At 39.7% G+C, this 23,726-nt stretch overlaps 1 protein-coding gene across 2 annotated transcripts in view; it reads right to left on the bottom strand.

Annotated features, from left to right (window-relative positions):
- Htt (huntingtin) overlaps positions 1 to 23,726 on the bottom strand; it is a 138,320-nt gene that overhangs the window by 85,532 nt on the left and 29,062 nt on the right. For both annotated transcript variants that reach the window (XR_001229382.2, XM_005365914.3), the window contains exons 8-19: positions 23,434 to 23,612; positions 21,498 to 21,702; positions 16,500 to 16,547; positions 12,865 to 12,945; positions 11,400 to 11,740; positions 6,464 to 6,590; positions 6,083 to 6,201; positions 4,934 to 5,045; positions 4,603 to 4,740; positions 3,727 to 3,885; positions 3,389 to 3,486; positions 1,883 to 2,022 (exon numbers count right to left, since the gene is read on the bottom strand). Coding sequence is in view for 1 of the 2 variants with exons in the window: in XM_005365914.3 (XP_005365971.1) it covers positions 1,883 to 2,022; positions 3,389 to 3,486; positions 3,727 to 3,885; positions 4,603 to 4,740; positions 4,934 to 5,045; positions 6,083 to 6,201; positions 6,464 to 6,590; positions 11,400 to 11,740; positions 12,865 to 12,945; positions 16,500 to 16,547; positions 21,498 to 21,702; positions 23,434 to 23,612 (1,747 nt within the window). In the remaining variant the exon portion in view is untranslated. The remainder of the gene's footprint in view (positions 1 to 1,882; positions 2,023 to 3,388; positions 3,487 to 3,726; positions 3,886 to 4,602; positions 4,741 to 4,933; positions 5,046 to 6,082; positions 6,202 to 6,463; positions 6,591 to 11,399; positions 11,741 to 12,864; positions 12,946 to 16,499; positions 16,548 to 21,497; positions 21,703 to 23,433; positions 23,613 to 23,726) is intronic.

Genomic DNA, 23,726 nt, shown 5'->3' with positions numbered 1-23,726 from the left:
TACTTCAAAAGTGTTCTATGAATGAGCTCAAACACAGAGAGGGAAAACACACTGCAACTTCCACTCAAGTGACCAGCTGTGTGCCCATTCCACAGTCCTAACTGCAGAGACACATATCCTTTAGAGATATTCTACGGATGGGATACAGTAACCCACAGGGTCTACAGTAGCTATAAAAATCAATCAAACAAGCTGGAGAGATGACTCCATGGTTAAGGGCACTAGTTGCTCTTCCAGAGGACCAGGGTTCAATTCCCAGAAGTCACAGACAGTTCACAACTGCTTGTTACTCCAGTTCCAAGAGTCCCAATTCCCTTTTCTGCACTCCATGGGCACTGCATGTATGCACATACATGCAGGCAAAAACAAAACAAACAAAGAACAGTAACAACACACACACACACACAAATCTAAATAATAAAGATATATTTCCCTTCTAAGAGAAACCGTTAAAAGAGAACATCTCTAACCAAAACGTATTCTTAGGAAATGAAAGATATGTTACATTTTGGGGATTTTTATTTATAGGAGGTAGGTAAGTAGTGTGTGTTTCTCCAGAGGTCACTCAGATGTTTCTTAGAAGCCATCCACTTTGTCAGGTTTTTCGGTTTGGGAGTGTAAGGGGTTAATGGTTTTTAAAATATGTATTAAAATTAGCTAGCTAGACTCAGTTTATATAATCTCAATCTTATTGGCAGCATCCAAAGCAACATAATCAGAAGGCAAAGGTAAGCCTTCTTTCCATCAGGTCTGATAAGTGTGTTTAGACTTTGGCCACATTGATGTCATAGTTTATTTACAGTCTGTTTGATCTGGTGCCTTCTGGTCTGACAACTACAGTGAGAAGAGTAGTTGTCTACCTTCTTCATGAAAGACTTGGTGGTCAGGAGGAACTAGATTATGGTAGAACAGACAAGCTTGTTTCTCTCAGGAATGTTCTTGAGACTATGGTATCTAGGCTGTCTAAGGGGAAGGTGAGTAATGTATGGATGGATACCTTCCACACTGTCTTCTGGGCTTCCACTGTCTTCACTTGGGCTTTAGCTTTAAAGCTTAGGGGGAGTTTTCTTCTTAAATTTCAGTACCACCTTGTATTTTAAGACAGGGTCTCTCCCTAAACCTAAAGCTTGCCTACTAAACTAGGCAAGGTATGACCAGCAAGGCCCAGAGACCCAACCTATCTCCACTTCTCCAGTGCTAAGATAACCACATCTGCTTTCACATGAGTGCTGGAATCAAATTCAAGTCCTATTTGTGCAGCAAGCATCCATCTCCCTAACCCCTCAAGCTGTTTTATTTAAATTGAAACAAAATACTATTAAGCTATCTTCCTTAAATCAGGATGAAGGTAAGTACATTAAAACATAGCCTTATAGCCTTTTCTATAAGTTTGAAACAAGGTTTCAAAAAAAAAAAAATCAAAAGGGCTAGAAAGATGGCTCAGCAATTAGGAATACTTTCTGCTCTTCCAGAAAATGGGAGTTCAGTCCTCAGCAACCATATCAAGAGGCTCAGAACTATTTAACTCTGCTCTAGGGGATGTCATTCCTCTGGCCTTCTCAGGCACCTGCATTCATATGAACATACCCACATGTCCAAATACATACATGATCATGCATAATTAAAAATAATAAAACTAAATCATATATTTTAAATTCCTACCATCCAGAAAGCCAAGACAAGCAGAAAAATCTATTCTTCTTTCAATATGAAAATCTACAAATTCAGAGTTCAACCAAAAGTACTGTGAGCTACCACACGTTCTCTTCCTAAACCTCAGATGATGCTAACAGGCAGTATACACAACAGCCATGCCAAATACAGAGGCTTCACGACTTTTGGTCCTAATTTGGACTTCTGAATCTGAACTTGGTTCCCTTACCTGAAGTCAATCTCTGCAAGGGTTTCCAGCAGTTCAGTCCTCACCAACCAGTAGGAGCTGTTCTTCAGAGGCAACATATCAATGAGCAGTTGTAATCCCAAGTCACTGTAGCTGCTACTGCAAAGACTAAGGACACAGTGCTGGAAAACCCAGCCCAAGGCAGAAGGCATCAGAATCAGACACTTCATCTTAAGACAGCACTCCTATACACATGTACCTGTTTTGTCCTGTTCTATTTGTAAGCAGCAACAAGAAAGCTTCAGGTTCCCATAACGTACTCAAGACAAACCTTTCTCTTACTGTGTTTGAGTTTAATAGTCAGTGTGCCTATTACACATAATTTTGTTTTCCCTGCCTCCCATTACTTGACTCCTAAGCCACAATCTCAGAAACACTAATCATCAATTTAAAAGAAAGAGGATGAAAAGGAACCTCAGGCCCTACATAAGGACTTCTATCAAGGAGAATCTTGAATGTTACTGGGTTTTGCTGATGAACAAGGAAACTAAGTGGGTCTTGTACTGCTATTTCCCCTGCAGTCTCAGAGCCTAGAGACATTAACCTGTAAGTATCGTATACATGGATGACTCAGACCAGACACAGTCTACCCACTAGATAGAATCTGTGCTATCAGCATAGCCTCTTTGCTTAAAAGATACAACTGACTAAAACTTAACTTAAAAAAGAGGAGCTGGTGGCTGGAAAGATGGGTCACTGGCTAAAAGCGCTTACTGATCTTTTAGAGGACCTGAGTCTGGTTCCTGGCATCAACATCATGTGACTCATAATCACCCCAAATTCCAGTTCCAAGGCCCTCTTCTGGCTTCTGTAGCTACTGCACTTACATACACAAGCTCAATCTCTCTCCTCCCTCTCTCTCTCTCTCTCTCTCTCTCTCTCTCTCTCTCACACACACACACCATTAAAAAAATAAAATCTTAAGAAGTTGAAACCAGAAAAACATTACTTTGAGGTTATTAAATTTTAAAAAGGAAAGATATTCTCCTCCCTAGATTTAACCACTGTGTTTTTGTTTTGATTTTCTTTAATTAAATTTTCTGATATGGCCAACTGTGACTTAGACAGCTGACAGGAAATATTCACTCTCACTCTTACTTGAGAAGCCAAGGCACTTTTCACAAAAGACACAAACACAAGGCCAGTTAAATAATAATCATAATACCATTGCAGCTCAACAAGTCCACAATCTTAAAAGAGTATTTTTAAAAATTCAACAAATTTGATATTTGATAACAGCAAGGTACATTTTTTAAACATTCTGTTTAGGAAAAAGAATGCTTCAAATAAAGATTCCAATAATTAAACCTAAAACTTTATTAAATTTTAATATTATGACAAGACAATGTTTTTCAAAAGCTGAGTGGTAGATTCCTGCAAATTATTGCTTACATGTTATGGAAATGTGACCTATTAGTTCCAAATTTAACTGTATCAATGGCAAGCTCACTAAACCAAGGAACAGTTTATGTAAAACATTATACTCACCCTAACAGCTGTACAAGCCAACTTGCAAGTAACAGAAGACTCATCCTTCAAAGTTTTCTGCAGCAAAGGAATGCAGTCCACCAGAGAGAACGTATTTCCTGACCAGAAGAATGAGCAAAAAATGTCTGTATAGAAACATGATCGCTTTCTGAATGAAGATGAAGGAGGAGTGGATGGGGAAGGAGGTAGATGCGAAAGGGGAGGGGACAGGAGGAGAGGAGGGAGGGGAAACTGGTTGCTATGTAAAATAAATGAAAAAATGTTAATTAATTAATTAAAAAATGTAACATGAACCTGGGAACAATATACAGAATTCACCAGGACAAATTGTCCATTACCTGTCAGTGTTCTAATGTTGCCCAGCCAGTCGCCAACACGGAGTCGAGACCTGCTGAGTATCGAGTAGATGAGGGTTCCACAGAGAATGGCAGTAGCTCCTCGGACCTGTGGGTCTCCATGATCGATGTAGTTCAAGATGTCAGAGACATACTGTTCCTCTGTGGACACAAAAGGCCCAGCCTAAACCTTCTCCATTAACAAATTTATACTACAAATAAAGCTTCATTCTCAGAAAAGAAAAGGGACATTTTACATCTGCAAAGGACTTGACCATAATATACTAAGTAGTAAAAGATATTTGAGGTTTAAAGATTCTAGATTCATCACACTGCAATTATCTCAAAACATCAGAATTTCTAGATTGTGATTCCAGGTTATCAGACAAACTTCCAAGACTTCATTTGAAAATAAAGATTAGAACCAACCAATCTAGTATACATTTGTTAACTCTAAACACAATAACATGGGTTTGTCCAGTCACTCAAAGAAAGATAGTAGAAGATACTTTTCGCTCCAAGAACAACTGTGTTCAATGGGAACAGGGTGAGGTGCTTTCTTGGCCAGTCTTAGTCTGAATGTCAATTTCTGACCCAGGTGAATGTGATACAGAGCAATTTAACAACGCAGCTTGTGATTTAAGAAGAAATCCAGGACATGTATAAATAGATACATTCCTAAACTTCTTTTTTATGACTTGAGTGCTTCCGCTACACATATAACATCTAAGGGAGTCAAGAGACTAAAGGACATAACAATGTGCACATCTGGAGAGCTCCAACACAGATGAAACACCCAAGCTAACTGGAAACACTCACTATCCTATGACAAAGAAGGCAAGACTGTGAGATAGGGGAAGAAGTGAATATTCAACATACCAGCACTTTCCATGGTGTCAAGAGGTACTTTATACAGTTTGCTGAAGAAAGATTCTGGATGAAGGGCCACGGCTGCACCAATACAGCTGAGGGCCAGGGCCTTCACACTGACCCTCACATCTCTGTCTGGAACCAGTGCTGCAAAGGGAGCACCCAGACCCCTTTAACCTTTCCCAAGAAACAAAACCCACCCCACTCATTTCCTCCCTTTCTCACCAACTAATGGAAAGTAAAGTTCATCCCAATAACAAGATGCCAACAGACCCAACAAATTGACTTCTAAACCCGTAAGTATCCCCCCTCGACTCTCCAGCTGTTCTGCTGTACTTACCTTTCTTTTCCCCAGTTAACAAAAAGGAAGCAGATAACAGGCGGACACAATGGACCAGAGGAGCAGAATCATCATCATTAGGCTGCCCTATGTCACCTTTGATTCGGCAAGCCTAGAAGAGAGAAATAAACATTTGATTCAGTAGTTCAGTCAACAAAATGAACCACACCAGGGTGCTAGAAACAGAGATGCCTATACTTAGCTACCTCCATGCCTGACCTCAAAAAAAAAAAACAGAGTTGGAACCCTAAAACACAGGACCCTAGGTCTGTGGAGAGGTGCACAGGAAGGTGTTAAAAATCCAGCAATCAAGAAACACAGTTGGCAAGCCACAAGTATCTACTGGAAATGTAGAAAATACTATGAGTTCTAGGTCAGTCAAGGCTATACAATGAGAACCTATCTCAAAAAAACAAAACAAACACATGAACAAAAGGATACCAGACAAAGGAAAAAGCTAGAGAAGCCCAAAGGTTAAAAGGATATAACAAAAAACTGGAGGGCACTTTCAAAGATGCCATTTTGACTGATGGGATTAAATAACAAAATGTATTCATGACTTCAAGGAATGTAAAGTTATTGTAAATACAGTAATGTGCATGAAAAGCAAACGACACAAAGATGTTTTAAACAGTTAAGTAAACAAAACCAAGAATTGCTGCAAAGCTCTGCAAAAGCCTCAAAGGAATGATATAGGATTATCAGGCAAGGCAGAGCTAAGCATAGGCTACAACTGTGTAAGGGGAATTCTGAGGAGACAGAACGAGGCAACTGTTAAGAATGTGGGTATTCAGCCAGGCAGTGGTGGCGCACGCCTTTAATCCCAGCACTTGGGAGGCAGAGGCAGGCAGATAGATCTCTGTGAGTTCAAGGCCAGCCTGGTCTACAAGAGCTAGTTCCGGGACAGGCTCCAAAGCTACAGAGAAACCCTGTCTCAAAAAACAAAAACAAAAACAAAAACAAAAACAAAAACAAAAAAGATTGTGGGTATTCCTAGAGAGGCAAAAAGAAGGACAGAGGTCTGGGAGTGTCCAGTGTTTCTAGAGCAAAGAAATAAGCCCAGAGCTGGGATAGGAACAATGAGAACATCAGAAACCAGGGAAATTCCAACACCTCACACGCAAGCAAGCTCCTGCCTATGTAGCTCACCTTGCTTTCTGGGTCATTCGCTTCAGCAACTTCATCTCTGGATATAAGCTTATCTATACTGCTGTCAGAAGGTTGTCTGTTATGACCCATTCTCTCCAATAAGTGTGCTTGTTGAAGGGCTTTAAAAATAGAAATCATGATTAAGTAACAAGTTTCCAATCAAACTATGTTTATATTTACACAAAGACAACATGAAGGAACAGGATTTTAATCAAGATCTAATTAAACCTAAATTGCCATTTTCAGCTGCTATTTACAACTCAAAAATAAAAATGAAAATAATGATACCAAAAAATTTCCTCTTGGAAGTAAAGATATCTAAGGCTGATAATATATATGATAATATATATGATATATTTCCATCATATAAAGTAAACTTACCCAGAGAAGAGTTTCTGAAAACATCTGATACTTCACTGGAAAGAACACCCGCAGCCTCCTCCTCATCTTCCTCCTGTGGCTGTCCTATCTGCATGCCTAAATACTGGCTGTCAGCACCATCTAATACCTGTGCAGATGAAGGGGGACTATCAGGGGCAAGTCCTCCAACATGAAGGAAAAGCCACCAAAAGAACTGAGCATTTTTATAAAACTTTTTATTTATTCTTTGTGGCTTTCACATCATTCATCTTGGTCCCATTCATTTCCCCATCCCTTTGTATCTGCCCTCTACTCACACAACCTGCCTCCCCATCGTACCCCCCCCCAAAAAATAAAAATTAAATTGAAAGGAAAAAGGGAGGGAGGAAGGAAGGATGTGGAAGCTCCAGTGTGACAGTGAATCACACAGTATAACCTTCAGTATACACATATCTTTACTTGCAAGTATTCATTGCAAAGAGTCATTGGTCTGGTTCCAGGCCTCTAGTCTCTGCTACACTTCTGATCCTGGGCCCGCATTGGGACTCCCCACAAGACAAGGACAACCTGCTGTTACCCTGTGTCTTGGAGATCCTATAGCTTTGAATCTGCAGAACCAGCCCCTTCATGTGCTCCACAGGTCATAGATGGGTGGATGTTGGGGTAGGCCAACACATAACTCCAGTTCTGAGGCCGGGTGGTTGCAGGGTTGGTCAGCCCACCAGTTTTCCCCAATTCCTCAAGACCAGCATGAGCTCTCCAGCATTACCCTGGCTATTTCACCCTAAATAGCAAGGAGCAAGGGGCAAAGGCTGGTTCTCCTACCTTCATACCCTCCGGGCAAGCTCACCCACGTGTGTACACACCATCAAGGCCAGCCCTATTGTGTTGCTCAGGTGAGGTGAAATGGCCAGTCTCCTGAGTTCTATAGCCAGTGAGGGGGCCAGAATAGCTCTCCTGTTCTTATGACCTCAGGGAGGGCCAGCTCTCCCACCTGCCAAAGGCAGAGTATCGGGGGTGGGAGTATACCTCCCTCACTCATGCTACCTTATGGCAGATGAGGGGTGGGACCAGATCTCCCATACTCAAATTCTCTGGGTAGGCTGATGAGAAGCCAAGGACAATGGCACTGGGTTTTGATCCTACTGCATGCACTGGCTTTGTGGGAGCCTAGCCTGTTTGGATGATCACCTTCCTAGACCTGGATGGAGGGGGGAGGACCTTGGCCTTCCCACAGAGCAAGGAACCCTGACTGGGGGGAGGGGGAGGGAAATGGGAGGCAGGGAAGAGGCGGAAATTTTTTCAATTAAAAAAAATTTTGACTTCATAAGCAAATTTTACAGTTAGTTAAAAACAAAAACAAGGCTTTTAGATAAGAATATAACAACAGATTATCTCCACTAAATTTATAAATACTTCATATTGTCCAGTCATGAACCTAGAGCAGATTCTGTGGAAAAAAATTCCTGGAAAGAACAGCGAGGTAGAACCAATGAGAATTCATTCAAGAATGTGGAGAAAAGAGGGCACTATAGCCTAGAGCCAAAATATCTTTCGGCATCTTCAGCCCACTGACAGTCATTTGTTATCTTCTTCTGTTTGTGACCTAACATCTTTTCTTTGCTTCTTTTGTTGCTGTTGTTTTTCAAGAAAAAAGGATTTTTCTGTATAACCCTAGCTATCCTAGGACTTGCTTTGTTGACCAGGGTGATCTTGAACTCAGAGGTACAACTGAGATTAAAGGTGTGGGCCACCACTCCCACCTGATCTAACACCTTTAAACCCTTAATAAATCCTTTAAGATGTACAAATAGAACCCTAGTTTCCACTTATTAAAATCTTCCCACTTGGGGCTGGAGAGATGGCTCAGTGGTTAAGAGCATTGCCTGCTCTTCCAAAGGTCCTGAGTTCAATTCCCAGCAACCATATGGTGGCTCACAACCATCTGTAATGAGGTCTGGTGCCCTCTTCTGGCCTGCAGACATACACACAGACAGAATATTGTATACATAATAAATAAATAAATATTTAAAAAAAATAAATAAATAAAATCTTCCCACTTCATTTCAACCTGTCTGAGATAACTACCACTGTATTTGAAGACTATCTTCATTTATGGATTTCTTTTTTCTATTATTATGAAAACTTCACTAAACTGTCACCACACAGGAACACAGAAACCAGAGTAACCTAAATCTGTGTTCTTGGGCCACAGTCACTAATATTTGGCTTCAGAATAAACTTACTCTTATCCCCTTTGAGATGAGAGCTGTATTTCTGTGTCAACAATTCCATATTGCAAAATGTTTCTTATCTACTTGACACTTCTGTATAATTTACCTGAAAACTGAGCAACTGTTGCTGGGGATATGGCTCAGTGGGCAAAGTGTTAACTGTGCAAGCATGAAGACCTGAGTTCAGATCCCTATCACCTAAGTAAAACCAGGTGTAACAGCGTGCATCTATCACCCCAGCTCTGGGGGTTGGGATGAAGTGGGTACCAGAAGTTTGCTGACCAACTAGTCTAGCCAAAAAGGTAATCTTTGGGTTCAGTATGAAACCTGTCTCAAAAAGTAAGGTGCACTGGGGCTGGGGAGATAGCTCAGTGGCTAAGAGTGCTTGTTTTGCAAGCATGAGGACTGAATTCAAAACCCCTAGAACACATGTAAAATTCCACACGTGGGCTGGAGAGATGGCTCAGTGGTTTAAGAGCACTGGCTACTCTTACAGAGGTCCTGAGTTCAATTCCCAGCAACCACATGGTGGCTCACAACCATCTGTAATGAGATCTGGCGCCCTCTTCTGGCGTGCACGTATACATGGAGGGAGAATGTTGTATACATAATAAATCTTTTAAAAAAAAAATCCACACATGGTTGCACAGGCCAATAAACCCCAGCACCAGGGTCAGGGATGGGTAGAGATAGGTCCTGCAATCTCATTTGCCAACTACCTAAACCAAAACTGTGAGCTTCTAATTCACTGAGAAATCCTGCCTCTGCTTCTACTTGAGCATGCATAGGAAAGGATGCATGCACACTCATGCATGCAGCACACACATACAAAATATACCATAAACGCAAAATAATTTTTCTGTATCATGAAAAACATATTCCAAATTTTTCAATAAAAGACAAATAATCTATATAATCAAGAACAACTAAAAATAAATTTCCCGCTCTGTCTTCCCTTAAGTGGGTTTACCTAGCCTCTCTAAAAACAGATCAACTGCTCAGCAGGTGAAGTGAGGAATTTCACTATCATCATAAGGAACATCAATTGGCCACCTGGAGAGGCAGAACCAGATCAGAATTTGCAGTCATATTGTGTGTGTGTGTGTGTGTGTGTGTGTATGTAGAGTAGGTGCATGCATATTTATGAACATGTATGTGAAGCCCAGAGGTCAATGACTAGTATCTTCTTTAGTTGCTTTCATTTTTGAGACAAGTCTCTCAGTGAACCTGGAGCTTACCCATTTGGGATAGACTGGTTAGCCAGCAAGTCACCGTCTCTACCGTCCCATGTTGAGATTACAAGTGTGCAGTACCCTTTTAACTGAGGATCCAAATTCATGTTTGCATAGAAGCAACTTACTGAAGCCATAACACATACTCATCTCTAACTTGAATTCTGTGTTTTATGTCCAGTCTAGTATCTCATTTATATTTCAGAAATGTAGGGTACAATACAAAATTCAAAGGCAAGTCAAAATATCCTGACATATTCTTAAAATATATCCTACACTAGCTAATATTTAATCATATGCACTTAATATTAAATGTAAAAACTGTTCTACTTTTGGTTTATGACCAAAAGTATTGAAAGTGGGATCTTAGAGATATTTTGTAGATCTATGTTCATAGTGCCACTATTCATAATCGTTATAATGTAAAGGTAACCCAAATATTCACTGAAAGATGGAAGGATGAGCAAAATGTGGCCTATCCATATAATGGAACATTATTTAGCCCTAAAAAATGGGGAAATTCTCACCCATGCTACACAGAGAGCATTATGTCAAGTCAGTCAGTCATATAATGGTAAATACCACATGATAAGCAAGCTACATGAAAAACCTAGTCATCAAACTTGTACTGTCAACAAAAACAATGGTTACAAGAGGAGTGCACAAGTCTTTACAAAGGGCTAGGATTCATAAGATGAACTTAATAGAAGTTTTGGTGGTGATTCCACCTGACTGTTTAAATATATTTAATACCACTGAGCTAAATGCTGAAAAATAGGTAAGATGATTTTGTCATATGTTATTTTACTACATTAAGAAGAGAAAGAGGAAGAGAAGAAAGCAGCAATTCAGAATGTAGATCAGGTGTGGATCATGCCTACATTTCCAACAGTTCAAAGCTAAAGGCGGCAGACCTCAAATTTAAGGCCAGCCTAGGCTAGGACCCTATTTTAGAAATACAAAACAACAAACTGTCAAGCAAGCAAAAAAAGAAACCACAACTCAGCACCCACTTGCACCAAACTTTCTGATTATACAATCTTTGAGAAGTCACAGGGACAGAGATATGTGCTACTACAAAATGGAATGTGGTGTAAGCATGTTGAAAGGTCAAAAAGTGCCAAAAAAACACACAGTATTAATATTAACAACCACATTTCATTAAGACCACAGGCATTTACAATAACAAGCTCCTTGAAGATTTTAAAGTAGCTATACAACCAGGTCCAATCAGGTAGTAAAGATATGACAAGTAAACAAGATGTATAGAATTAACTTGACTTTGACCTCCATAGTTTAATACAAAAGATATTAGGTGATTTTTTTCAATGGAGGCATCAAACAAAGTCAAGTTTTTTGTTAACCATCTATGCACTATTAATGTGAAGTAATAAAGAAAATAATAGGTCCAAGTGTGGGCATTTAGCAAATGAACTCGGGAAGACAAACAGACCCAACATAAAAGAGCCAGGCCACCCTCTACCCACTCACAATTTCAGAACTGTCTGAAGGAGTCACAGCTGAATCAGGCCCTTCAGTGGTGGTCTGAGAGCTGTCACTGATGGGTGAGGAGGCCTGGGTCCCATCATTCAGGTCCATAGCAGGGTCGGATGGGACAGCACTGAACTGGCTGGAGCTATGGCTCAAGATGTCCTCCTCATCTCCATCAGTAGCAGCACTGGTCAAGTCACAGCTCGACAAATCCACAGAGTCTGCTTGAAGTGTGTGCTGGGACCGTGGCTGCTCAGTGATGATGTCATGACTTACAGAACCAGGAGTGGAGACACCCGAAGAAGTAGCAAGCTCCCCACCAATCTCACTCTTCACAGAGGCTAGAAATCAAAGGTATACAAAATGACAAAAAGTTCATTATATTGAATATTGTAACGATGAAACAACTTGGAGCATAGTGAAGAAAAGATTGAACAGCACAGAGGAGTTGGTTGAAACAAGTAGATTCTTTATGGCTGCGAATATTATCAAATGTGTTCTATAATAAAACCCAAAGCAAGTCTTAACCAACTCTAAATCACACAACTCAAAGGCAGCTGGTCAGGGACACAAGAAGACTCACAGGAACTCTAAACAAGCAACAACAGCAGTGACTGCATCATCCCTTTAGGGTAGGCTTGCCTTCTTCCACCTCACCTCCACTCCAGTCCTAGCCTCCTATAGGATAAACACACTCCTTATTTTCCTAGTTGAATTTTGAAATTCCCACTTACAAACATGATGTGAGATAAAAATCACTCGGTGCCCATTCTATAATATTTAACATTTATTCATCCTTATATGTTTGGAAGGACTTGCAAAAACTAAGTGGATGATTTGTATTGCAGGAAATGAAAGCTGCCGATTAGTAAATTGTAACAAAAAAAAAAAGTGTGTGCTTCTAGTAAGCTGATAGCATGGCTTGTTTTATGAAGTAAAACAATAATCATAAAAACAAAATCACTTCAAAAAACAAACAAGGTGTGAGCAGTAACCAGGTGAAGGCAACTGGGTCACAGGTAACTGAGTTTTATACTAGTCTAGGTAGGCCAAAGTTCTTCTGTTGTCTTTTTATCTTGTAAGCATTGAGGAGGAAAGTCCATTGACACTATTCAAATTTTCCTTACCAAGTATATCAAGAGGTCTTGTTTATATTTACCTAAAATAAACATAACCAAAGCTGTCAGCATTTTATATAGTTATTAGTGTTTTAAGATAATACCTGTGTTTATTAAAGTACATAAATAATCTTACATGACTACTTGCAAGGATGCTTAACTTTTAAATAGCCTAAAACAAGAAAAGCACACAGCCACACGCATTCAGAGTGAACATTACAAAAGCAGCTGAACTACAAAAGTCACCCCTGGCCCACAATGCCATCTGCAGGCTTAGGTGATAAAGGGGGCATGAGATGGTAGGAGTGAGTGAAGGCTGACACTAGCTGCTCACAAACAACAACTACCTGCAAAGGCTGAGCTGCTGACATCTGACCTGGACTCCGAGTCATCTTCCAAGGCTTCTTCTTCTCCTAAGAGCACTTTGCCTAGAAATAATACAAAAATATTACTTTTTAATTTTGTTAAAAATAAGCGTTTTTCTTAAAGCAAATAAATAATCAAGCATGGTGCTATACACTTTTAGTCCCAGCACTCAGAAAGCAGAAAACTTTATGAGTTTGAGGACAGTCTGGTCTATACAGCAAGTTTTAGGCTAACCAAGGCTATACAGTGAGACTGTGTCTCGAAAAACAAACAAAAATCAAATAAACAAGCATTCTAAATTGGAAATCACAAGTATATTTAATTTACCCTCATACAATTTATCCATCGTGTGTTTTATGTTACTGCAATGTTAAAGAATGAAAAGAGAATATACCACGAAGTAATCTTTTAATGATTTTAATTGCTGCAATGAGTTAAATAACTTATTATTACTTAATGAATGGGTTGCTTATAGCTGAAAAGGTGCAAGTCTATCAATCAACCCTTGGAATATCTATGTTCTACCTCCAATGGCAAATAAAAACTTGAAAACAAACTCTTACATGTAAGTAAGTCACTTTCATTTTATTATCTTTTCATATTCTAAACTATAGCTAAGACTCTGGGAGGACAAAGATTTTCTTGCAATGTTTTTAAAATACATTTTATAGTTTATGTTTAAAATCATATTAGAAAGAAAAATCAGGCTAAGTATCTTTATGGTTATATTACATTCAAACATCATTAAACACCACCATTATGGTTTGATCTTGATTGTCAGCTTGACTGAAGTGAGAAATGCCTAAGAGATTTCCAGAGAGGACTGAGTAACTAAGAGGGAAGATTGGTGCTCACAATTTGAAATAAAAAATTAAGACCAAGGAAGCCCATCAGTACAGGAATTAGCCCCTGCTTTCTGGTTGCAGTGAGATGAGCTCCTCCATCACATCTTCCCTGCCATGATGGACCAAGACCTCTGAAACTGTGGCCAAAAATAAATCTTTCTCCTGAAGTTTTTTATATCAGTTATTTCATCACACTGAGGCAAAGTAAAAATGATACTATAAAATTGCATCATTAAAAACACAAGCTTATAAGCAAAGAAGACACAAATCTGTGCTAAATTAACACAGCAATTTGACATAAATACTAACAGCCTTTCATTAACAGAACATGTAGTTTAAGAAATCGAAGACTCGGGGCTGGAGAGATGGCTCAGAGGTTAAGAGCACTGGCTGCTCTTCTAGAGGTCCTGAGTTCAACTCCCAGCAACCACATGGTGGCTCACAACCATCTGTAATGAGGACACAGACAGAATATTATATACACAACAAATAAATAAATATTTAAAAAAAAAGAAAAGAAACAAAGACTCAAGAAATTAAGACCCAAGAACAGTGAATTTAGATCTTAATGAAGCCGTTTCTACCCTCCAAGTCAGTAGCTGATGATTATGTTCTGGGGAGAGGGCCCTAGGGCAGATTACTTGAAGACATAAAAGAAAGGTTGCCAGGATCTGGAGAGATGGCTCATAGGTTAAGGGTACTAGCTGCCCTTTCAGAGGATCAGGGGTTCAATTCCTAGCCCACTATAACTCCAATTCCAAGGAATCTGGCACCCTTACACAGACATGCATGTAGGCAAAACACCTACCAATGCACTAGAGATTAGATAGACGAACGGACGGAAAGAGGACTGCCAAAAAAAGGAAAGGCTCCCGGCTGCCCCTAATGGTGGATAAATTCTAAGTGCTCCACAACTCTGCTTTTATCTATTTTATATCTGGCAGGTTACACTTGTCCAGTTAGGTTTTATCGCTGTGATAAAACACCATGCCAAGGCCGGGAGATGGTGGCGCACGCCTTTAATCCCAGCACTCGGCAGGCAGAGGCAGGCAGATCTCTGTGAGTTCGAGACCAGCCTAGTCTACAGAGCTAGTTCCAGGACAGGCTCCAAAGCCACAGAGAAACCCTGAAAAAAAAAAAAAAAAAGAAAAGGACTACAGGCTTGTCCACAGGCCAATCTAGTAAGGACATTTTCTTATGATTCCTTCTTCCAAAATGATTCTACTTTATATCAAGCTGATATATAACTAGCCAGCACAATATTTGAAAAAAAGACTCTTCCAGTTATAACAAAAAGTTTTAAAATCACTGGTCTAAAGAAAAAATTATCACATTGAGGAATAATAGAAAGCAGAAATCATCTCAATATCACCTTTGTCACCATCTCTGGACAAAGTAAGTATGGAATAAGTTAGCAGAGTGACTTCACCAAGTGTCCATAGATCTATAAAGCATAATATTTCTTAGGATTCTTCTGGCCTTTAAACATTTGCAGTGCTTTCTAAAATCTCAGTAAGGGTCTAACACTCTGACGGCTCAAACACTCAGCTTTCTTTTTTAAGAGGCGAGGTTTGCCATATAGTCTAAAGGACTCCTGCCCCGGGGCTCCAGGTGTGCATTATGATATCTGGCTCCCCAAATCTTCAAGTAAATGTTCCATTAATTCAGTGGGAACTGGAATGTTATTCTTGTTAAGAACTCATTCAAAAATGAGGTGTACTATAAAACCCAGCACTTGGGAAGGAAAGGCTGGAAGATTTTGAGCTCAAGGCCAGCTTGCACTATACAGTGAGGACCTGTCTCAAAACTTTAAAAAAGGAAAAAAAAATACATCAAATTTAATATGGCAAATAATACTCAAATGTTCAAATTACAACACAGAAAACAAGTATATCTCTTTTTAAGATTTTAAAATAAAAATGAAATTCTTTCCCATCAATAGTTATAATGCAAAAGAAAATGGTTGCTGCTGCAATGTGGCCACACGTATAAAGCTATTAGGTCATATCAGAAACAAGCTACCAGGTCATATCAAAAACATTGTAATAAAAATAAATAGGTCAGTATATTCATATGCACAGGGCAATAGCAGCACACGCCTCTAACCCCAGAACTCAGGAGGCAGAGTCAGGCAGATCTCTCTGAGTTTGAGGCCAGCCTGGGCTACAGAGCTAGTTCCAGGACAATCAGGGCTGTTACATAGAGAAACCCTGTCTCAAAAAAACAAAATCAAACAAACAAAAAGAATATATATGCAAAAAAGTTAAATATGGCTAAAAATTGATAACCAGGCATGAATAAAATGATGAACAAAACAAACTATTCAATGAATCTAAAAAATTTATTACAAAGGAAAGTACCTTTATAAAATACAGCGGTACATTCTCTAAAGTAGTACTGAGCCCACCTGCATCTTTATGATCTCACTGGAAAACAGTCAGACCCAGCAGCTCACTCATTATATCATTGTTGTTTGGAGGCCACAAGGCAAGGAAGTAGCTCAAGAGCCTTTGGCCCACAAGGTTAAAATATTTACTCTCTGGTCCATTGCAGAAAGTTTGCAGATCTTTGACCTCAAACATTAGAAATTATGATAAACAATTCTGATATAAACAATTTTTAAAGGACAGAAAACTTCAGATTACAATGGCATTGGCACTCGCACATGCATTCACTCTTCTGGGAGGAAATATAAGCAGAGCCTAATGCATTACACAAACACAGAAACTGTAGTTCAATACAATGCAAGACTTGGATTTTCAAATAATCACCTTTTTGTTTTCTTGAGAGAACAGGGCTGCACGAGGAACCCCCTCCAACTGTAAATCACAGAAAGTAACAGAAGACAGTAAGATAACAAGATGCTAAAATCTGCAAGAAATTTAAAAATCCTTAAAAAGATTGACTCAAATCCTAAAACAGCAGGACATTATTTCCCTAAGACATGCTTAAACACCAGTATCACATATTAAATGTAAAATTACACCCATGTTCAAATGCAGAGTTCTAAAGATATGGCTAAAATGTCATATAAATTGTATTTTTTAAGATCTTACATTATTATTTGGTCAACCAGCAATCAAATATAAGCTTTCATTGGAAACAGTTACCAGAGATGTGTGCTTCTGTTCATTGGTCATACAACACGCTTCCCACCAAAATAACAAGAACCCTTCAATGCCAAGGGCAATAGAAAAACATTTCCTGCTCATAGTCAAGGTAAGCATTTACACTCATAAGGCCACTATCAGATTTCTTAGGCAGAAGGTCTCTAGTTTGTAGCTATAGGTAAGATTGGATCCTCAATGTGCATACTGCGGCAGCCATGGTAATCCTGGGTCAGCAGAATTTATCAAAGCCACTAAATGCCAAGCCACTTCTGGAGGCTGGCACCCACAGATTCCTATCTGTCCCACCATCAAAGGGTAGCTCATGTCAGACAGGGCAGGTTGCCAAGGCCTACTCTAGGGCCCAAACTCTCTGAGCCCAAGAATAGAAAGCAGGCTAGGGAGGTGTCTGCAAGAATGGAAGGGGTTCTCTAAAATTAGGATCCAACAAGAAAAAGAATGAGCCACATGTTTGTTTCCCTAAAGATTCATCCCTGACAATCAAACATGAGAGTCCTACAGTGGAAGAATTCTCTTGTATACTGTAAACATTTGCCACTCAAATTAGTTTAATAAAACGCTGATTGGCCAGTAGCCAGACAGAAAGTTAGGTGGGATGACCAAACTAAGGATGATAGGAAGGAGAAGGATAGAAGTCAGGAGTCGCCAGCCAGACACAGAAGGAGCAGAAGATGAACGTGCTAAGCTAATAAAGGTACTGACACATGGCAAAGCATAAATAAAGAATATGGGTTAACTTAAAATGTAAGAACTAGTTAGTAATAGCCTGAGCTACTGACCGAGCATTTTTAAGTAATATTAAGCCTCCATGTCAGTTATTAGGGAAGCAGCCACTGGGCATTTAGGAACAGGTGAACAGGACAGGAAACATCTGTTTATATATGGTGTTCCAATGTGGGGCTGAAATTTTCACATAAAACTTACAAAGCTTAAAAAAGGATTCTAGACACACAAGAACAGAGTCAAGCATGGCTTCTTGGTAGCTGCATTTTGGTGTGGGGGGAGGCTCTGTTTGCTTGCAGTGAACAGAGGTGCAGCTCCCTTAAGAGACGGGCTTTCTGGCTCAGTGCTAGAGGCAAAAACAGGCCATGCTACCAAACACATATATGGTGTTTATTAGCAGTCAGAGGCACCACTACTAGGTGGAGGTATGGACCTAGAAACTTCCCAGAGATGGGGTGATAAACGGGCCTCCACATGAGACTAGCCTCTCAGGGAACTGAGGGTGAGAAGTCTGTACCAACACACCATGATCTAAATTACACACCAGTTCTTTGGCTCATGCAGATAAAAAAGGTTACAGATACACAATAAGGATAGAGTGAGACAATAAAGGCCATTTACTGGGTCACACTGTTTAAAAAAAAATAGGCTTGAGAGAGAAGAGATAGGGTAGAAACAGTCATAGATGTAAAAATAATAAAGTCCTTAAAAAGGGAATAGAGTAACAAAAAAAATGATAAACCACGTTTTAAAGAGACACAGAATCTGGATTCTGTATTTTATTGTGTTGTTTTTGGCTTTTTGACTGTTAATGGGCAAATAATAACTGCTGAGAGACAACTGATTGTGAAAGCTACTAAATTAAACCAACCTATATGTTAAAAAATATCTTGTCTTCAAAATTTAAGTCAAAAGATATGTTACTTTGGGAGAGAGGTTATGCTTTTGTTTCTACAGAAAATGAGAGGCTGTGGATTCGTTCCCAATTAAGAAAAATCAGCAACGATAGATCCCCATGAAAAATCTCAATGGGAACGGATGGCCCAGATGATCCAATATTTTAGAGCACCTCCGTTGCAGTTTCCTCTGTGTTCTGCATTCAGAACAGCTTCAGGGCTGCTGGCTGGGATGATCCAGTCTCACAAGACTACTCCACTCGGGACTTGACCAAAATCCTAAATTTTCTCAAAGAACCCCCAAAGAATACCACGGCCCAGAATCAACAGGAAGTAGTCAAGAGAACTGGTGTGGGAAGTCCATCTGTATATTTGTTGTTTTTATTGGTTAATAAAGAAGCTGATTTTGGCCAATGGCTTAACAGAATATAGTCAGGCTGGAGGCAGTGAGAAGCCATGTAGCTGCCAGAGGGGAAAGACATGAGCTGCTAACTATAACCTTGGCAGTAGGCCATAAGTCTCATGGCAAAATATAAAATAATGGAAATGGGTTAATTCTAGATGTAAGAGCTAGCTGGCAATACACAGTTTCTGTGTGATTATTCTGTGAGTCTGGCCAGCCAGGAAACAAACAAGTGGCCTCTTACTGCAGAGAATGATACACAATATTCCCCTAAAAATTATGAATGTTTCTCATCATTTAGAGAGGTTGGTTACAAGTTGTTATTGATAATGGTCAGGAAAAAAACCTAAACAAAAAAAAATTAGATTCAAGAATTTCTTTCTGAAAAGAAAAAGGGGGAGAGGTATAGAAATTGGATAAAAATAGGATAAAAGGCCGGGCGGTGGTGGCGCATGCCTTTAATCCCAGCACTTGGGAGGCAGAGGCAGGTGGATCTCTGTGAGTTCGAGACCAGCCTGGTCTACAAGAGCTAGTTCCAGGACAGGCTCCAAAACCACAGAGAAACCCTGTCTCGAAAAACCAAGAAAAAAAAAAAGGATAAAAGATTAGATTATTCAATCTACTTTAACCCAAAAAACAACTATTAATTATATTTTTTGCTTTTTTTGTTTTTTGTTTTTCAAGATAGCATTTCTCTGTGTAGCTATGGCTGTCCTGGATCTTGCTCTGTAGATAAGGCTAGCCTCGAACTCACACAGAATCACCTGCCTCTTCCTACCTGAGTGCTGGGATAAAAAGCCATGTGCCACTGCTGCCTAGCTAATCTTACATAGTTTACATTAGTATAAATTTTGGTTTACTAACACAAATTTAATTTTGTCATACAGTGTATGTGTATATTATGTTTATGCAGTTTATTTAAAGATGTAATATATAATTAAGAAATACAGATTAAAAGTTATCTATAATAGCAAACTTACAGTCATGTTAGGTTATCAAGGTCATACAGAGATAGATTTCAAAGACCTACGAATATGGCATTTAAAATGTTTTAAGAACTTAGATTTTTCTCAACAGTGAGACACATCTGCTCCTAGCAGCACCAATGACTTCAAAGAGGATGATAGGCACAGCATAAAATCTGAAAGGAGTTTGTTCTCTTTATGGCAAAAGCTAGCCACTTGCGCAAATAAACTGTCCTTGCCTTATTGCTGACAGTTACTGTCCAAACTAAACCAGCAGGATGCAAGAAAGGAGAATGCCAAACTTTGCCAAGACAATGTAGGAGAGTCTATCAAAATTTTCTGTTCATGTTGGGCTTGTAGACCAAAGATGGATGCCCCTGTTGGGAGCTGTGAACCCCCAGATCTTTAATTTCTTGTAAACAACGTGTTATGCTTGCAGCTGCTCTGAGCACAAGACCCTCAGGAGTTCCTGATGGCAAGGGAGTGGTTTCTGGTGGGTTTGGCTGGGGCGTGGCTATCAGTTACGAATCCCTATATAAGCAGCCCTTGGTATACAAATAAAGGGGGGCATTCCTGTTTCAAGGATGACCCGTGTCTCTGTGTGTCTCTGTGTGTTTAAATCTCCAGGCCCTTGCCTGGCTTGCAAATGGTCCTGTAGTGCAGGCACCAAAATACAGGAGTAGTACCGTACAGTCACGTAGTACAGGAGGGCGGTACATGCCCCAACATTACAGAGGAACTTTGGGTGACTGTCCAGGCAGCTTGAGGTCTCTGTCATTAGGTAACATTTCACCTTTCTGGGGTCTTTAATGGAGTTGAAGACAAGATAGTTATAGTTTTTTTAGTTACGATAAAAGATAAATTAGGTACAAAACTTTGTACTCACAAGATAAGATAGATAACAAAGTATTTTCTCTAATTTTGCTAAATATAAATAGACTGGATATTGCAACTGTAATTCTTACTTGATAACTGTTTTTGTTGTATATAATTTTGCAATGTTAAAGTTAAAGCCTTTCCTTTAATTAGACAAAAAGGGGAAAATGCTGTGGAAAGACCCTCTTGTACACTGTAAACACTTATTACTTGAATAGGTGTAATAAAATGCTGGTTGGCCAGCAGTCAACAAGACGTTAGGTAAGGCAATGACAATGACATCAGTAAGGAGAAGGGCAGAAGTCAGTAGTCTCCAGCCAGACACAGAAGGTGCAGAAGATGAACATGCCAGGCTAAAAAAGTACTACCATGTGGCATAAATAAGGAATATGGGTTAACTTAAAATATAAAAGTTAGCAATAAGCCTGAGCTACTAGCCGAGCCTCCAAGTTATTTGGCAAGCAGTCACTGGGTATTTGGGAATAGGCAGGCGGAAGAGAAACATCCAACTATAGGTCCTGAAAAATACTCCGCCTCATGTTTCTACTTCACTGCACCTGAAATGCAGGTGAAAGCCCAGAAGTCAGGAGACCAGGCTTCAAAGGTGTGACCTCATTCTGGTATCTAGTTTTCTAAACTGTAATTTATATGCAAAAGATGATGCCTACATTGAAATTTTGGGGAAACAATTTAGGCATGAATGGCTTAGCACAGTATAGTCCAATAAAGCAACAGAAGGATATGAGCATTACTGTATAAACTATAGCTAAGAACGTACCTAAAAGTTCCACAATGCTCCCGCTGCGGCCTCGGCCCCTGGCCTCCTCTTGAACCACAGTGAGCTGCCCAAGACCACCTGGTGTTGTCAGTGCTTGCAGCAGCTCAGGAGGAGGAGTACGGAAGAGCTGCTGCAAGAGCTCCAGAGCCCCTGTCACCACATTGTGGTCTTGGTGCTGCGTGTGATGCAAAGTCAGTTCATAAACCTAGGAGTAGAAACACAGGCCTTCAATTGTGTTTAAAATGCATGGGAGGTGGTGGCGGGGAAGAGACAGAAATCTTTAATTAATAAATAAATAAATAAGAAGTCGTATGATGTAAAAAAGAAAAGAAAAGAAAAGAAAATGCATTCAAAATTTCATTTTGTTTTCACTGATTTTTGTTGAATGTGTGCCTTAATTTTTGCCTCTAAAGGCTTCTTTATCACTTCTAGGGTCATTGTTGTCCACTATATTTCTCGAATTGCCATTTTTTTTCATTATATTAACTCCTTGGAAATACACAGAGCGCTTCCTCTAGGTATGCTAACTCAGGATCTCCATTTCCCAAAACTGGTGAGTAGGAAAACAGACACTGCTGTGGAAAACAGGTGGGGACACCCAACCATCAGGAACACGGCTCTGACTGCAGGGGACAGAAGAGCTAGAAATTTTAAGGATGTGAGTCGGATATTCTTGGTATTTTTAAAATTATACCATACTATAGAAACAATGAGTTTGTCAGTTTTCTCTTTAAAGTAACTAGGGGGAAAGAGTCCACAGGTCTAAATCATAACTTCAGATAACATGTAAGTTTGCAGTATAAATATATCCTAAAAATTTCAACTACACTTATAAAATCAGCATTTAAAATTTACACTTCACTGGATCCTGCATTTTTTCCTTGCAAGTTTGCCAACTCTATCATAAGTTGATTTTTTAAACAAAACAAAAACACAAACAAAAAAAAAAACAACCAAAACCCACGCATTTTGAAAGTCAGTGTAAAACAATAAAAAACAAAGAGTAAAAGCTTCCCAGAAGTTACCTTTAAACTTTGACTTTAGCTCTTCTCATGCAACCTGCACACATATACCCCTAAATCCTGACTGGCAAATTGCTAGACACAGCCTCATTTGGCTTTATACTTGCTCTCTACTCCCTATTTTGACTTTTTTGAGACCTACTCTGGTCTTGTAGCTACAGATAGCTTGGACTTCCTATAAGCCCAGGCGTGTAGGAAACTTGTAATTGTCTCAGCATCCCAAGTAATGGGGTCATGGGCATACACTGCTGTACCTTGATTCTGTGCGTGCTTCTGTGGATGAAGCCTCACTGTGGCCATAGTCATGGGCTAGCTGTGGCTTTCACTCTACAACACTTGAGGGTGTTCAAGGAAGATGGCTAGACACACACACCTTAATAGACATACTCTCTGGATCTTTGTGGAAGACATGTGGGGCTCCTGCTTTTGGCAACAGCTCATATCTGGTTTCTGAAGCTACATACCAACTCCTCTGGAGTGAGGAACACACTATCACGCATCTCACTTCCTTCTGTCCTAACATTTCCAGAAACATGCTGCTTCCAAGGAACACATTTCCTACATTTATGGCTATGATGTAACACTAATTCTGGTGGTAGCACTGCCTAGAAATTTGGTATAAATATTTAAAATACATCTTATTAAGTATACATAAAATTATTACTATGAAGCCTATTAAAGTTACTTAATAAGAAAAATTTTCTATCGTGAAGAGCTGTATTGTATTCATCCTCCCCCACCCCACCCTACTACTTTTTGAGACAAGGCAACAGTGATATAATACTTCCATTTTACTCATGACCAGGCTGACGGAGGCCACAGACTACACTTTAATCCCAAAAGTTCTGGCACATGTAGACATTATTTGGTCTTTGAGTGGCCCTCATGTAAGTTTAGGGTCAGAGCTCTCTTACCTGGACAAGCTGCTCTGCAGAAGGAGAAACTTCCATTTCTTTCCGTGTCACTCCAAAACTGCCTTTTAGACTTGTGTCCTTGACCTGCTGCTGGAGCAAGGGCACTAGACACCTCAATGTGAGCAAGACACCGAGGATCAGGAGAGTGGAATGTTCTTCCTCCATGGGAACCAGCAGACCTGTAAAGGCAGCCAAAGAAGCTTATCAGCCAGTCCACTGTTGAAGAATATTATTTTAACTAGGCAAAGATATGTTACATTTCTTAATGGTGCAGAATATTACTTTAACTGTGT

This window comes from Microtus ochrogaster, unplaced genomic scaffold, assembly GCF_000317375.1.
Source record: "Microtus ochrogaster isolate Prairie Vole_2 unplaced genomic scaffold, MicOch1.0 UNK5, whole genome shotgun sequence".
NCBI lineage: Eukaryota > Metazoa > Chordata > Mammalia > Rodentia > Cricetidae > Microtus > Microtus ochrogaster.
Note: the sequence above shows the minus strand (reverse complement) of the source record. Positions and strands in the feature narration are given on the sequence as shown.